The sequence below is a fragment of the Vipera ursinii genome (assembly GCF_947247035.1).
Source record: "Vipera ursinii genome assembly, chromosome: 1".
Classification (NCBI taxonomy): domain Eukaryota; kingdom Metazoa; phylum Chordata; class Lepidosauria; order Squamata; family Viperidae; genus Vipera; species Vipera ursinii.
The window spans coordinates 340,639,589-340,655,022 of NC_139512.1; the positions used below are offsets into that span (position 1 = coordinate 340,639,589).

Below are 15,434 nucleotides of genomic sequence, written 5' to 3' on the forward strand. Positions count from 1 at the left end.
CAAAAGAGCAGTTCAATTCTGCATTCAATTGTAGACATGTGGATTCTCCTTCATTGGGGAGGTGAAACAGATGCTTTCAAGGAGGTTGGAGTCACTGTTCAAAATGCATCCTTACAAGTCTATGATTCTATCCTTCTTTGGCTATCATACTGGGTTCTGTTAAATTATGGTGGTTATAAATACTTCATTTTTAGAGGGGGAAAAATGTAAATCTTCTATGTCATCTGCTTTCCTCTGTGTGCGTGCGTGCATGTGTGTGCGCCCATGCGCGCAGGCACGCACGCGCATGCATTCTTCATGGGTTGGAAAATACTAATAGTTGCATGAAAGAGAAACTGAAAGAGTAGAGAACTAGAGAAGGAAATGGACTCTCTAGTTAATTAATTAGGAGTCTCAACTGGTCACAGAAAAACCCATCAATTGTTTTGTTGCATTTTGTGGCAATCGGACCCATCATAATCGGTAAAAATTTGCTTGGGAACTGGCTATTTGTCTTTTGTATTAGACCTGGAGGGATCAAGCATGCCCACTCTTTTTCAACAACAAAAAAGCAGCTTAAGGAAAATGAATTTATAAATCAGTATGTCATTTGCATGCCCCTCAGCAGCTGCTCCCCAGAATATATTAACACCATCAGCAAACAAGCACGGAAAATTGGCTGCCTGTCCACTAGTGACTCACAGTTCAATCCAGCTGCAGGATAATCTCTAATGCAAGAGGGCTCATCTCACAAGCATTCACCAAGCAGGGGAGAAAAAGAGAGAGAGAGAGAGGAAAGAAAGAGAAAGAAAGAAAGAAAGAAAGAAAGAAAGAAAGAAAGAAAGAAAGAAAGAAAGAAAGAAAGAAAGAAAGAAAGAAAGAAAGAAAGAAAGAAAGAAAATATTTTTGTAATTTATTTTCCCCCTTTACAATATCAGGAAGTTTTTTTCTGTATTCTATCTATCTATCTATCTATCTATCTATCTATCTATCTATCTATCTATCTATCTATCTATCTATCATCTATCTATATGTATATATTGCATATATATCTTGGAATTATGTTAATGCAGCTGATAGATAGATAGATGATAGATAGATAGATAGATAGATAGATAGATAGATAGATAGATAGATAGATAGATAAATAGATAGATAGATAGACAGACAGACAGACAGACAGACAGACAGATGCATCAAGATGGCTTGATAAAAAGATAAAGTTGCTTTTTGTTGTTGTTGTTAGTTGCAAAGTCATGTCCGACCCATTGTGACCCCACGGACAACGTTCCTCCAGGCCTTCCTGTCCTCTACCATCTTCTGGAGTCCATTTAGGCTCACGCCTACTGCTTCAGTGACTCCATCCAGCCACCTCATTCTCTGTCATCCCCTTCTTCTCTTGCCCTCAATCTTTCCTAGCATTAGGCTCTTCTCCAGTGAGTCCTTCCTTCTCATTAGGTGGCCAAAGTATTTGAGCTTTAGCTTCAGGATCTGGCCTTCTAAAGAGCAGTCAGGGTTGATCTCCTCTAGGACTGACCGGTTTGAACGCCTTGCAGTCCAAGGGACTCACAGGAGTCTTCTCCATCACCATAGTTCAAAGGCCTCAATTCTTTGGCACTCGGCCTTTCTTATGGTCCAACTTTCACAGCCATACATTGCAACTGGATGGATATAAATCCTAGGAAACTAATCCTTAATTAAACATGAGCTTTTTAAAAGCTCTTTTACACTGCCCTGCCAAAAAAGCATGAAGGGAAAGGAGTATGAGGGATTTAGATGGGTCTAAGTTGCAATTATACTATTACACAAGGCAATGTTGTTGGAGTAGGGAAGGTGGAGTAGGAGAACAGGGTACAGAAAGACAACTGCTGTCAATGGGAATTAAGCAATTATGGCCTTGTAAGGGGAATGGTGGACTTCCAGGGCCTCAACACTGAATTAATATATTTTTTTTATTTAGGGCAAAAATCTAATGACCTAGAACAGCAAAGAGTTATTTCAGCCCCTGTCCCCCAAGTTCAACTTAATGCTTCCTCCCCCTTCCTGATCTTTGATTTGTTGGCTTTAGTGGATGAAAAACAATGAGGCAGGAAGGGATGGATGTTGTGGGAATATACTCTATGAAGGAGAATCAAATCTAACAAATCACTTTTTTTAAAAAAAAAAAAGCATGGCATAACTTTGTTCCAGTATGGAAGTAGAGGATAGAAATGGGTTGTCCCAACATTTTTATCTGCCTTCTCTGTCTCACCAAAGGTAACCAGCTATGATATTTCTGACCTGAAGGCAACCCCCAGGTGTTTTATTCCCTCCTTGCAGTCAAATACAAATTATTTCAATTACAAACCACCACCCCCTCAATTAGTCTATTTCTCTAGAACAGGTATGTCAAACTCTCGACATCACGTGATGTCACGTGACATATCGTGACTTTTTCCCCATTGCCGGCAATGGGGTGGGCGCGGTTTCGGCGTGACGCATCCGGCCCATGGGCCGGCAGTTTGACATACCTACTCTAGAAAGTTCCTCCCTTTAGGGATTGGGAGGAAATGGGCTATATTATTAACCACCAGGCTAAGTCATTCTTTACAGTCAAAAATGTAGAATGTGCCAGAAAGGCCACTGGATCCTCTAGGGACCATCTTGGCTAGATGAGGTGGGTCTCTTCCCTCTGAAGTGGCTGCTTTCCACTTGACTCATGGTCACTAGGAAGGTGTGAAAGATCTTCATCTCCCTCCAGAGCCTCAAAGACCTTTTACTGCACAGGGAAAGACAAGTCACCACTCTTGACTCCCTACTCCAACAATTCATCAGGAGAGATGTTGACTAAACATGAGCAGACATGGAATAGCTGCAGATCCAGGGCCATCTACTTGGCACCCCAGCTCAATTGTCAAACATCTCACATCCCAGCATAGTATCTGCTACTTGAGAGAGCTGCCTTGGACTGCTTAATGGTAGGGCCAGCCCCATCTTCAATAGTCATTTGCTCTTCACTTAGATCTGACTCTACCTATCATCTAGCAATGCTTCATGAATGTATCATAGCTATTCAGGGATAGTCTGAAATGAGGTGCTTGGAACCTAATGAAAAATAGCAGAGACGGCACAGTCTGAAAGAAATGAGCTATGGGGTTATCAGTTGGGGTGCTTTTTTAAGTCATGGGTCAAATGAAATAAGCAGTAGGAGACTGGCTCCCAATGGCAGAGCAATGGATGACACCTTCCCATTTACAATTACGGTATTCACAATTCAGGGCCTGGAACCAAGCAAGTAATTTGGATATATGAAACACAAGATCCCACAAGCACGTCTGACCACTTTGGCATTAAAAAAAGAACACTATGATAAATAAATGGCTCAAGTGTGCTACTCTTTCGTGTCACATAAGACCTTCTGGCCAGCGAAGCTGCTCTCTTCAGCCAAATGTTAGGGCTGGCCCTGATTCCCATTCATTTCTTTGATGCTTGTGGAAGAGATTGCTGGATTATGTCCCAAATCTTAATTAGATCAAAAGAGGATGACATTCAGACTTCTCTAATCCAGGTGCCAAAATATGTTCAGTGAGGTCATAATTCATGAGGACAACTGACCATCAACTAGTAGTTAATAATTCAGAATTGAATTCTGTCCCAAATTATGCTGGGTTATTCTCAGAACCAGCATTGCTTGAGAGAATGAATGTTAAGTAATATGGGGAAAGAAAAACCAAATGCACAGATATAGTGCTCAATAGTAGTAACTGTGAAAGGGATCTCGGAGTCCTAGTGGACAATCACTTAAGTATGAGCCAAGCAGTGTGCTGCAGCTGCCAAAAAAGCCAACACAGTGCTAGGCTGCATTAACAGAGGGATAGAATCAAGATCACGTGAAGTGTTAATACCACTTTACAATCCCTTGGTAAGGCTACACTTGGAATACTGCATCCAGTTTTGGTCACCACAATGTAAAAAAGATGTTGAGACTCTAGAAAGAGTACAGAGAGGAGCAACAAAGATGATTAGGGGACTGGAGGCTAAAACATATAAGGAACGGTTGCTAGAATTGGGTATGTCTAGTTTAATGAAGGACAAGGGGTGACATGATAGCAGTGTTCCAATATCTTAGTGGTTGCCAACAAGAAATGGGACTCAAGCTATTCTCCAAAGCGCCCAAAGGCAGGACAAGAAGCAACGGGTGGAAACTAGTCAAGGAGAGAAGCAACCTAGAACTAAGGAGAAACTTCCTGACAGTTAGAACAATTAACCAGTGGAACAACCTGCCTCCAGAAGCTGTGAATTCTCCAACACTGGAAGTCTGTAAGAAGAGACTGGACAGCCATTTGTCTGAAATGATATAGGGTTTCCTGCTTGAGCAGGGGGTTGGATGATGATGATGATGATGAAGATGATTATTATTATATTATAATCATCATCATCATCATCTACTGCTATTGGGTATGCATTAGTGTATGAATCTTTACTAAGACCAGGGCTTTTTTTCCTCATAGAACGCTCAGAACGGAGTTCCGGCACCTTTTTTGGATGGAACCTTGTAGGGTAGGCAAGGCGGGTTGTATGACATATGTGAGTTCCGGCACCTTTTTCTTTTACAAAAAAAGCACTGACTAAGACACTTATAAAAATTGCTGCTTTTAGCTTGCTGGGAATGGGATATTTGGGAAATTTTCCTCTCGTGTCACTTTTCCTGGAGCTAAAGATCTTCCGCTATAGATTTCTGTATTAGATGGAGGCCTATTTGGTCAGGAAAAGTAAAGCAGAGCCTTTCTGGTGGTTGTTCCAACCTGCAATGTGAAGATTTTTTTTCCTTCCTTCCTTCCCTTTCCTTTCCTTTCCCTCTCTCCCTTCTTTCAGTCATTCTTCCTTCTTTCCTTTCCTTTCCTTTCCTTTCCTTTCCTTTCCTTTCCTTTCCTTTCCTTTCCCTTCCCCAGAGTAATCCCTACTGATTTTCTGTTTTTGAAATTGAAAAAACATTTCATTTGACTGGTTTTATGCACATTTTAACATGCACATTGCTCAGAGATTTGTTTTATATACTTAAAGGAAAAGTATATTAAAAAGGAGAATCGGAGCCAAGAAATACTGGGTGAAAATAAACAACCCAGGCCACTCTGTCCTGAAAGTTCGGGTTTTGCAAGGAAGTGGTAATTTTTGCTGTACTCCAGAAATTCTTTTAGTTATTCTTACTTTATTTTCAGGCCACTGAGGTCAAAAAGGCAAGATTGGAATTTGGGGCCCTGAAGTGCTGCAATGGGAATTGTTCTTCTTTTTTCCCCCTCCCTCCTTGCTCCCCTCCCCAACCGAGAAAGCAGAGGATGACAAATGCACAGGGGGAATGTCATTGAGACCTGTGTAATATTCATCAACTTCCTCCAGCCAAGCGTAATTTCCATTAATAGAGAACTGGGATTCTTGTCCAAAAATAGCTAGCTGTGCGTTGATAAGGGCCAGCTAGAGGGAGTAGATCTTCACGCTCCAGGTCTGGGCAGAGAGTTTTAGGACGCCTCTGGAACTGGACATGTCGGAACGTCAAGTGCCCTTCACTTTTCTACGCAGCCCCAGCTGGGACTGGTACAGAGGCAGCAGGCTGTTGGACCAGTCTTTTGGGATGCCACTGATTCCTGAGGACTGGTACAAGTGGCCTGCAGGGACCACCACCAGCTGGCCAGGTTATGTACGACCTCTGATCAGCTCAAGTCCAGAGCCGGTGGCCACTATTCCCGTTGTCAGCTCACCAGGGGCCAACCCTGCCTACAACCGGGCTTTCAACCGCCAGTTGAGCAGTGGAATCTCTGAGATCCGGCAGACTTCAGATGGCTGGAAAGTGGCATTGGATGTCAACCACTTTGCACCGGAAGAGTTGGTGGTGAAGACAAAGGATGGTGTAGTAGAAATCACTGGTGAGTAGCTTCTCTTGAGGTCTCTCAAACATCTCCCTTCTCCAAATCAGTTCTTCAGCTGTTCCCGCAGACCAGTGATTTTGAGCCAAATTCTAAGGTCATTAATGGTTGATGCAGTGCTTTGGGGTGCGTAAGGAGGAGTGCTCAGAGGTTTACACTTCATAAATGATAGTTGAGATAAACAGCCTCCCAATGTGGAGGTTCCACTGTTTGTAGGATTATTGCCTATGAGAAGGTGTTGAGCTGATTAATCATCTGTCTTTAACCACATAATCCATTCATTTAAAAATATTTCTCCTTTGATAATGTAGTTATTAAAATCTCAATTATAAACACCAATATGTAAAGGAGAATATTTGTATCTCAGGATTGAAATGAGGGGTCCTTGGTGCTCTCTGAGTTTGGTTGTTTTCTTGCAGACGTTTCATTACCCTAACTAGGTAACATCATAGGTGCTAATGAAATGTCTGCAAGAAAACAACCCAGGTCAGAGAGCACCAAGGACCCCTCACAACTATATTTATTTTTTATTTATTTTATTCATGGAATTTATATTGAAAGAAATCTGAAAGAATACAACTGCCTTATACCACGCAGGCTCTACTCCTTTGCCCTATTTACTTCTTAAATTCTATCCTTTTAAAGTTTTCACACCTTGTTAGCTTTTTTCCTATAAAGATAAATTTGTTGGCTTTTTTCCTATAAAGATAAAAGCTCCCTTTCCTATAAAGATAAACTTTATTGGAGCATTTTGTATTGACCCATCCTTTAGAAATAGGATTTGTTATTTTTTAAATAATACAGATACTAAAATTGCATGAGATATTAAAAAAATCTTTAATACTTGAAATACAGTAGTAGTCTCCAAGTTTGGTCAAGCAAAAAATGTGCATTCAGATAATGCATTTCAAATGGGGAAAAAAGAGAGCTGTAAATGAACTTTGAGGACTGGTTTAAAAAATTTTAATCAACCTTCCCTGCCAGTTTCCCTGTTTGCTCTGCTGGAGAGAAGCAGCTGGGAAGGTCGCAAAGGGTGATCATGTGACTGTAGGACGCTGCAACTGTTGTAAGTGCAAGCCATTTGCTAAGCATCCGGCTTGTTACACCTGCCATTAAGTGTGAGGACTGGTCATAATTCACTTTTTTCAGTGCCATCGTAACTTTGAACGGTCGCTAAATGAATGGTTGTGAGTCAAGGACTACTTGTAAGAGTGATTCCTAAGCGGCTTCTCTCCCCAGTTGCTTCTGACTATTCTTTCAGCCAACTTCAGACCTTCCAATCCAGTTTGATAATGGGGGCAGGCTGTGCTCAGCCCAGATTACAGCCACTAGAAAACCACTAGAAGACCATAGCACAAATATCAGGAAGAGAGCGGACTTCACTGACAATGGGCTCTAGCACAAGCCCGAAAGCTTGCAAAAATAAGCCTTGGATTCCAGTGACCAACTCAGATCGGATCCTGCAACATTATCCTGGGACACACATGATTACCTGCATTTACTAGAAGACCTGCTAAGTCATTCCTTTGCTGCTGGCTCTTCCCATCCTTGCCGGCTGGTTCCTAGGTGGGCCAATCTACCCGTGTCCATCTTTTCCTTTTAGGGACTGTTCTCGTCTCACCAATCCCTGCGTTTTTCATTTGCTTTCTCAGATTTTTTTGTACACATATTTTGACACCCACTTCCAACACCAGCTCTTTGATACTGCTATTGGTCCCCCCCTCTCTCTCTTTCTCTCCCCCCCCACCCAAATTTGTAGCACCATAGCTCCCAAATCAAAGCAAACAAGGTGTTCCTTGTTGGTTCCATGGAAATTTGATAGCAACGAAGAACTGAGAACGCAGCTTCACAGAAAGCAAAGTAGCAGAAATCCTACTTTTGACAGGGAATGTGAGGGAGGCCAAACTTAACAACCCACCTAGGTAAAGGATTGAGGAGTTGGAACATTTACATCCCAACGACTCTCTATCTACTCACCTAAGGAGTCTGTCCAGATTAGGTGAGAAATGAAACCTCCCTGGAGGACACAATGAGTGTGGAGTTTCCCTAACCAACTTGCTTAGGCTGAAGAAGCTACTTGGATAAGCAGCAAAAACATTTCGAACCACCTGGAAAAGATGTCCAATTGCCATGACTCGATTTCCAGACAAAAAAGGAACGTGCTTCACCCAGCCTGGGCAGAAATCAAAAGGGAGACATCAAAGTTGAATGGTGCTCATTGCTTCTAAGGCTGGTTTGAGTTAAATTCATTGACTTACTAGGACATTGCTGGGTCAGCTGCAAGGTTACTTAAAAATCCACAACTGTCAACCAGCAGTAAACTGAGCAGCCCATAAGCCCAGGTTGAAACAGCTGTGCAGGGCAGTGACCAAGGGGAGGGGGAAATGCCAGGCCCTGCAGCCAATCAGAGTTTGGGCTGCTGGTAGAATGAATCAAAGCACTGGAGACCCCCCTCTTGGGTCAGAAAATTAGAGTTTTGGATTTCAGGTGGAAAACACTTTGGAAATGGACTAGGAGGTGATGGTGGACAACATCGTCTTTTCCTGCACTCAGAAAATGCTGAATGGCCCAACAGCAGTGCACATCTGCCCCTTAAAGCTTAGTTTTTCCAAGAGGAAAGTGGAAGAAGAGAGAGAGAGAGAGAGAGAGAGAGAGAGAGAGAGAGAGAGAGAGAGAGAGAGAGAGAGAGAGAGAGAGAGAGAGAGAGAGAGAGAATGAATATGGGGCTGCTGTTATTGCTGTTATCTATGGGACTTCAGTGGAGATTACAGCCTTTGGCTGACCATAACAACATTGCTGAAATTATGGAAAACAGGGCTTTACATAGATCATCTTAGTTGAGCAAAATACAGTGCAAATCAATTTAAATGAGTGTAATGGCTTTCAGGTCCACGAGCGTTGAAAAGTTTCTGTTTGTGTGTGTCTGTGTGTTTTTGAGTCAGCCTTGACTAGAGGAAACTGCAGTTTTCTTGGCAAGGTTTTTCAAAAGTGCTTTGCTTTCTTCTCCGAGGTCTGAGGATGAAAAACTGGCCCAAGGTCACCCAGCTGGCTATCCAATACCAAGTTCTCTGGTGGTCTGTACAACACTATGAATTTAGTACTGAATTATCTCATTTTTCTGTCCCCAATACATCCAATCATAAACCAGCCAAAGAGTTTGGTAGACACAACACGCACTAAGCCAGGGAACAAAACAAACAACAAGCTGGACCAAGCTTAGCAAGTTTAAAGTCTATCGGTCCCGTTATAAAAAGTGGGGACTTCTGATTTTGATTTAGTCTACTGCAGCAGGATCAACAAATAGTTTTGCATCTTAAAAGACAAATATGGTTCATATAGCAGGATGCTTTGTAGAGGTGGTTCTATCAGAAGCAGTTGTGCAATGCCACTCTTCTGTCTAGAAGAACAAAAAGAACAAAAGGGTGAGAGCAGAGGAAGCAAACAAAGAAATTGCCTAGTTGGGAAACTTCACTTCCCTATCTCCATTGCCAGCTGGATTGCAGCTGGCCTATTCCATGCTTGATTAAAATCAAGGGACCTGATTAAGTTCCAGATAAAACTTTTTTGAAGTATACTATCCAACTTCCCTATAACACAGGTCTCTTGGACTCAACATGCACATTTAAATCATTCTCTAAGGCAAAAAAGTTATTTCTCCCTTTTTGCTAAAGTGCGCCGACTAAGAGTTTCAAAAGATTACAAGAGCAATTTAGCCAAGCAGTGTATTTGTTTAATCGCATTCATAGACACATTTTTGTCTCAATGCTTATAAAAATAATTGCTTACCAAGCAAGGTTTTCGGGGGGGGGGGGTGTAAAAAAAATCAAGGCAGAGTCTATTATCATGTGATTGACGCAACCAATGCAATGTGCCTTGTTCAAAAGGGGCAGGGCTTCAATCATGTGATGACAGCAGCCATGTTGAATGTTTGATCTGGGGACGTTGTCAAAATATCAAGATGGTGGCTACAATTGTGCAATGGAAGCCCTGCCCCCTTTTTAAAACTCTACCAGACATGATACATGGAAAACAGAGGTGAGACTTTGATCATGTGATCATGGCTGCTACCTTGATTTTTTTTTTAAATTCCACCTCCCACTGACATCCCTGTCCAACCAATCAACCTCTATGTTAAGTTACAATTCTTGCACTATAGTTACTACAAAGCATTATTTATTGTTTTTAAGCCACCGTACATCAATTCTTATATGAACCAGAGGCAGCCCATAGTTGTCTTTGGCTGATCTTGAATAGATAAATGGGAATAGACCTGTTTGGTAATAGGGTGGGAGACCACCAAGTAATCCAGATGCTATACTTGGAAGTTGAAAAATATCTCAGAAGTAGACCATGGTAAAGCACTTCATCTGTTGCCAATAGAACTGTATGGTTGTCCTTTTAAATTATGTGGTAGCAAGAGTAGCCAAGTGATCTGAAAACAACCTTCTAACATACTTTTGGGCTTTAAAACAAGCTTATTATGATCTGTAGATAAAACTGCTGTTGATGATTCAGCAGCAGTCATGCAGAAAGAGAAAAAAAAAACCAGTTCAATCAGCACGACCTTGAGTCATTCTTTGAAGGCAAGATGAATGTATAGGTAGTCCTTGACTTGCAATCATTCAAAATTACAATGGCACTGGAAAAATTGACTCACAACAGGTCCCCATACTTACGTCTGTTGCAGTATCTCTTTGGTCAGGTACTCAAAATCTGGACTCTTGGCAACTGGCATGCATTTACAATGGTTGCATGTATGTCCTCTGCTTATGTGATCACCATTTGTGACCTTCCCAGCTAGCTTCTGACAATGGAGAAAGCCAGATTTGCTTAATGACCATATAATTCACTTAACAACCACAGTGAATTTGGTTTAAAAAGTGGCAAAAAGGTTGTCAAATTGGGCATCACTCCCTTAACTGCCTTGGTTAGCAATGGAAATTCTGATCCAAATTGTGGTTGCTAATCAGTTAAAGATTACCAGCTTCTGACTCTTCCAAAGAACTCTCTCCAAATTCAGCAAGGAACCTTCTGCTCATACTCTTCCAAAAAGACATTTGTGCATTTAAATTTTCATTTATTTAAACCATTTTTTAAGTGGAGGAGTCTTACCCAACACCATTACACACAAAATTACTACACCTAAAATTAAGGCACAATTTTGCTTAATTGTAGTTCTCTGAATAATGGCTATCTAAAACTAAACTATTTTTTGTTGGGAAAAACAAAAGGAGGGGAAAGCTATTACCTCCGATAGCTATTTGCAGGGATGTCCTGGAAGCAGCTAGGAGTGACTGGCCACCACAGGCCACGGGTTGGGAAGTCAGTCTTTCATACCTTATTCAGAATAGTCTACGACTACATGATCTATGCAGAATAGTCTTTGTAGTCTAAAATGGACTACATAAATCTATCCATTTTTTAAATTGGAAAGCATGGATGGTTCTGTCACAGAGGTATTTTATTTTCCAGGCAAGCATGAAGAAAGACAAGATGAACATGGATTCATTTCCAGATGTTTCACAAGAAAATACACGTAAGTAGATGTTATGACTCTCCAGATGATCCCTGCATGCAAGAAAGATGGAAGCAATAGCAAACACAGAATTTGCCTCTCCCATTATATTCTCTGAATACAGAGAATACAGGAGCCATGGTGAGGCTGCGGGTAGAATGTGGTATTGCAAGCTAATTCTGCCAACTGCCAGCAGTTCGATTCTCACCAGCTCAAGGTTGACTCAACCTTCCATCCTTCCAAGGTTGGTAAAATGAGGACCTAGACAATATGCTGGCTCTGTAAATCGCTTAGAGAGGGCTGTAAAACACTCCAAAGTGGTATATACAGTAAGTCTAAGTGCTATCCCTAACTGCAATTGCTGAATAAATATCTGCTTGCAGCTGAACTGGAAGATTTCTGGGTGTGGAGAAAGCCAGGAAAAATTATGCTTTATACCAGGGGTGTCCAACCTTGGCAACTTTTAAGACCTGTGGATTTCAACTCCCAGAATTCCACAAGTCTTAAAGTTGCCAAGGTTGGATATCCCTGCTTTACACCCTCTCCTTTGTCTTCAAAACCTACCTCCCCAGCTGTGCAAAAAGATACAAGCCTTCAACCTTGGTTTCCTTCCTCTCCATGAGAGAATGGCCCTTAAACATTTTACATATCCCTTTCTGAAGCTTCTTTTGCTCCTTGTATTTCTATAGCAGAGTGAACAGAACTGTACTCACTTAATACATCAACCACACATGCAGTATTTTATAAAGGGATCATTATATAGCAGGGATGTCAAACTCAATTTCATTGAGGGCCGCATCAGCATTGCGGTTGCCCTCAAGGGGCCGGGTGGGTATGGCCAGGGTGGGCGTGGCCTACTGGGTGGGTATGGCTAGAGTGCGTATGGCCTACTGGGTGGGCGTGGCAGTGGGGGCCGTTCCCTCACTGTTTCCAGGATGGCTTCGCGGGCCACATGAAACCACTTCACAGGGCGGATCTGGCCCCCGGGCCTTGTGTTTGACATGTCTGTTATATAGGCAGCTTTATTTTTTCCTTTCTTTTATCATGATTCTCAACAGGAGGAAATATAATACCAGATAGTTACATCATCCTATCTAATACTTCAAATGCCGTAAAATACTGACATTATATCAAGTGGAAATCTTTAGAGAGAATGTGGGTTATCAGTGGCCTTCCAGATCTCATAGGACTCCAAACCCCATTATCCCTGACCACAGAAGATGGTCCCCTATGGATGGCAGCCACTAGTGCCTGCAGCCTGTTCGAAACTGGGCTGTACAAATGGAGCTGTGCGCGCTTGTGCACACATCTACCACTCACACAGAACCATCCCCTCTCTCCGCCTGGCTGGGCCACCAAGTCAGAAGGTTGGGGATCAGAGATTAGGGCACTGCTGGAATCTGTCAGATTTCTAGAAGGCATCTAATACCGTACCTCTTCCTACCTTTCTCAGCGTCAAATGGGAGGTGTTTCTGGACCCCCATGTGCCCTATGAGAGTATAGTTTGCAGCGTAGTTAAGGAGGAGGAGGAGAGAAGTAGTGAAGTAGTGAAACAACAATCAAACAAAATCTTACAAGAAAATCGGTAAAAGATAAAAAGGTAAAAGATGGCAAGTGCAATGAAGCGAGAGGTTTTGCTCTTCCCTGCCAAAGGTATGGGTGAACAGCCAGGTCTTCACAGCATTTCTAAAAAAAAAGAAATAGAATGGAGGCCATCCAAATCACAGGGAAAACCAAATTCCAGAAGACAGACATCACTAGAGAGAAGAAACACTTCTAGCGTTCCAATAGGTGACCTTGTTTAATCAAAGGAGACCAGAGCATGTCGATTCTTTATATTTTCCTGTTCAGTTTAAGGGAAGAACATCTTCCTTACTTCCCTTATATGAGAAGCGGGGATGAAAGGATTTACGCTGCCACGTAATCTGCTATACAAGTAATCCTCATCTTTGACCACAATTGGGACCAAAATTTCTGTTGCCAAGCAAGGCAGTTAAGGGAGTTGCACCTGATTTTAAGATCTTTTTTTGTCATAGTTGTTAACTCAATTACTGCAGTTGTTAAGTCCAGTTGTTAAGTGAATCATACATTTGTTAAATTGAGCTTGCCTGTCAGAAGCTGGCTGAGAAAGTCATACTGTAAATTGCAATCACATGACCCTGGGACATTTCAACCTAGCTCTCAAATTTTGCCAAGCATGAGGATCAGGTTTAAGTGACTTTTATCAGGGCCGCTGTAACTTTGAATAGTTGCTAAATGAATGGTTGTGACGTCAAGGGCTACCTATAGTTTAAGACAAGCAATTATTTTTAATCCTAGTCTTTGGTATCTTGAACTCCTCAGGATTATTACAAGCCACTTTCAAATTATCCTGAGTACTGCTTGTTGAAAAGAAGAGCAATCTGGAGGTTCTTTTACAGTCAAGATTTACCAGGGGGATAGGAAACCAATGGACCTCCAGAAGTTGCCAAATAATAATTTGCTGGTATCTCTCTATACTGGTTCTGCTGATTGTGGGAAAGGGTCATTCAGTAACAGATGCCCAATTCAGAGGAAGAAAACAGCCCTATGATGTCATTTTGATTAACCTCATAAGCCTTCCAGACCATTCTGATGTTCTCTTCCTTTCACAGGTTGCCTCCTGGCATTGACGCATCCGTGGTCCGATCATCACTTTCCCCAGATGGCCTGCTGACAGTAGAGGCGCCCTTGCCCAAACCAGCCATTCAGTCTGCAGAGATCACAATCCCAGTCACTTTCGAAGCCCATGCCCAGATCCCCCCATCAGATGCCAAGAAGCCTGAAGAGGCCACCAAGAAATAAAGACCTTTTGAGATACATAAGTCTAGTATAGAAAATGAGCATTTAAAATCTCCCATATATCCCATTTTTAAAGGCATCATTGTAGTCAAGCGTCCGAATAAAACTCTACAACCCCTACATCATGTTACTATTTTTTAAAAAAAAATTCATGTAAGTCCAATATTTATTGTCCTTTTCAGAATGTAGGAAAAGAGGAAAAGATCGTTAGGCATCTTTCCTTAACAAGATTGGTCTTTCCCCACAAACATCTCCAGTTAGTTTAGAAGAATCCCCCCTCAAACTGAGATTTATTTATTTTTATTTATTTATAAATTTTATTGGCTGCTCATCTTACCATAGGGTAACTCTGGGCGGCTTACAGTTACCTCTTAGTTAAAACAAAAATGTTAAAATCAAACATTTACCACCACCGTTTTGCAACCGCTATATGTAAATGTAAGGAAAACTACTTGTTGGAGTTTGAAATAGCATAACAATAAATGGGGGGGGGGGGCAACAAGGAAGTAGCATAACAAACTAATATCATATTAAAAGAATTGGACCAAGACCCCTCCCCCAAATGATCCAACTGTCTCATGAACAAAACATGAAGAAATTTGGAAGTTTCCCATAAGGGAAAAAAGAAAAGCCCTAAATGAAAATGCTGCTTGTGAAACAGCCCCCGTTAGGACTCTGGTCTGGTTTTGTTTTTTTAAAGATATTTGGCGATAACAAAATGGGGTGTAAGAGGAGCCAAGAGATGGGCAAGCAACTAGAGTCACTAGACTGACCCCATTTTTGATCCAGTCTTGTCATTAGCAAAGTTTTCTCCACTTGCTGGTGACTATGAAAGAGGGAGAGCTACAAAGCTGGAGTAGTTAAACAGTCATTTTGCTTATCACATTTTGGACGCACATAATCAGAACAGCATCAGTCAGAGGAGTATCAGACACAGGGGCAAAGAAGGCAGGATAGGAATCAGCAGTGGGAATGGCAAATATTATGCCCATGTAACTTCTGCCAATTTATGACTGGGTGGAGAGTAGAGCTCACATGCCTTTTTTCGGGAAAGGGAGGAGGAATGGGGGAAATGGCTATACATGGATGACAATGTCATCATGCGAACACTGTGATCTACATACTTGCATCAGATCCTGGGATGCAAAAAGGTAATTGCAAAGTCTGCTTGATGATGTCACTGTTACTCCACACCCATGCGGGCTAATTGGAGCCAAAGC

At 41.8% G+C, this 15,434-nt stretch overlaps 1 protein-coding gene across 1 annotated transcript; it reads left to right on the forward strand.

The window, feature by feature from the left end:
• Nucleotides 1–5,438: 5,438 nt before the first annotated feature.
• On the forward strand, nt 5,439–14,334 carry HSPB1 (heat shock protein family B (small) member 1). The gene is made up of 3 exons (XM_083349772.1): nt 5,439–5,879; nt 11,352–11,415; nt 14,028–14,334. The coding sequence occupies exons 1-3, from the start codon at nt 5,498–5,500 to the stop codon at nt 14,215–14,217; spliced, it is 636 nt and encodes a 211-aa protein (XP_083205898.1). The 5' UTR covers nt 5,439–5,497; the 3' UTR covers nt 14,218–14,334.
• The last annotated feature ends 1,100 nt before the right edge of the window (nt 14,335–15,434 follow it).

Excerpts from the sequence above, each read along its gene's own strand:
- HSPB1 (XM_083349772.1), top strand. The coding sequence starts at position 5,498 with ATGTCGGAACGTCAAGTGCCCTTCACTTTTCTACGCAGCCCCAGCTGG. Across the intron at positions 5,880-11,351 it reads TGGTGTAGTAGAAATCACTG|GCAAGCATGAAGAAAGACAA; the intron begins GTGAGTAGCTTC and ends TTTATTTTCCAG. Across the intron at positions 11,416-14,027 it reads TGTTTCACAAGAAAATACAC|GTTGCCTCCTGGCATTGACG; the intron begins GTAAGTAGATGT and ends TTCCTTTCACAG.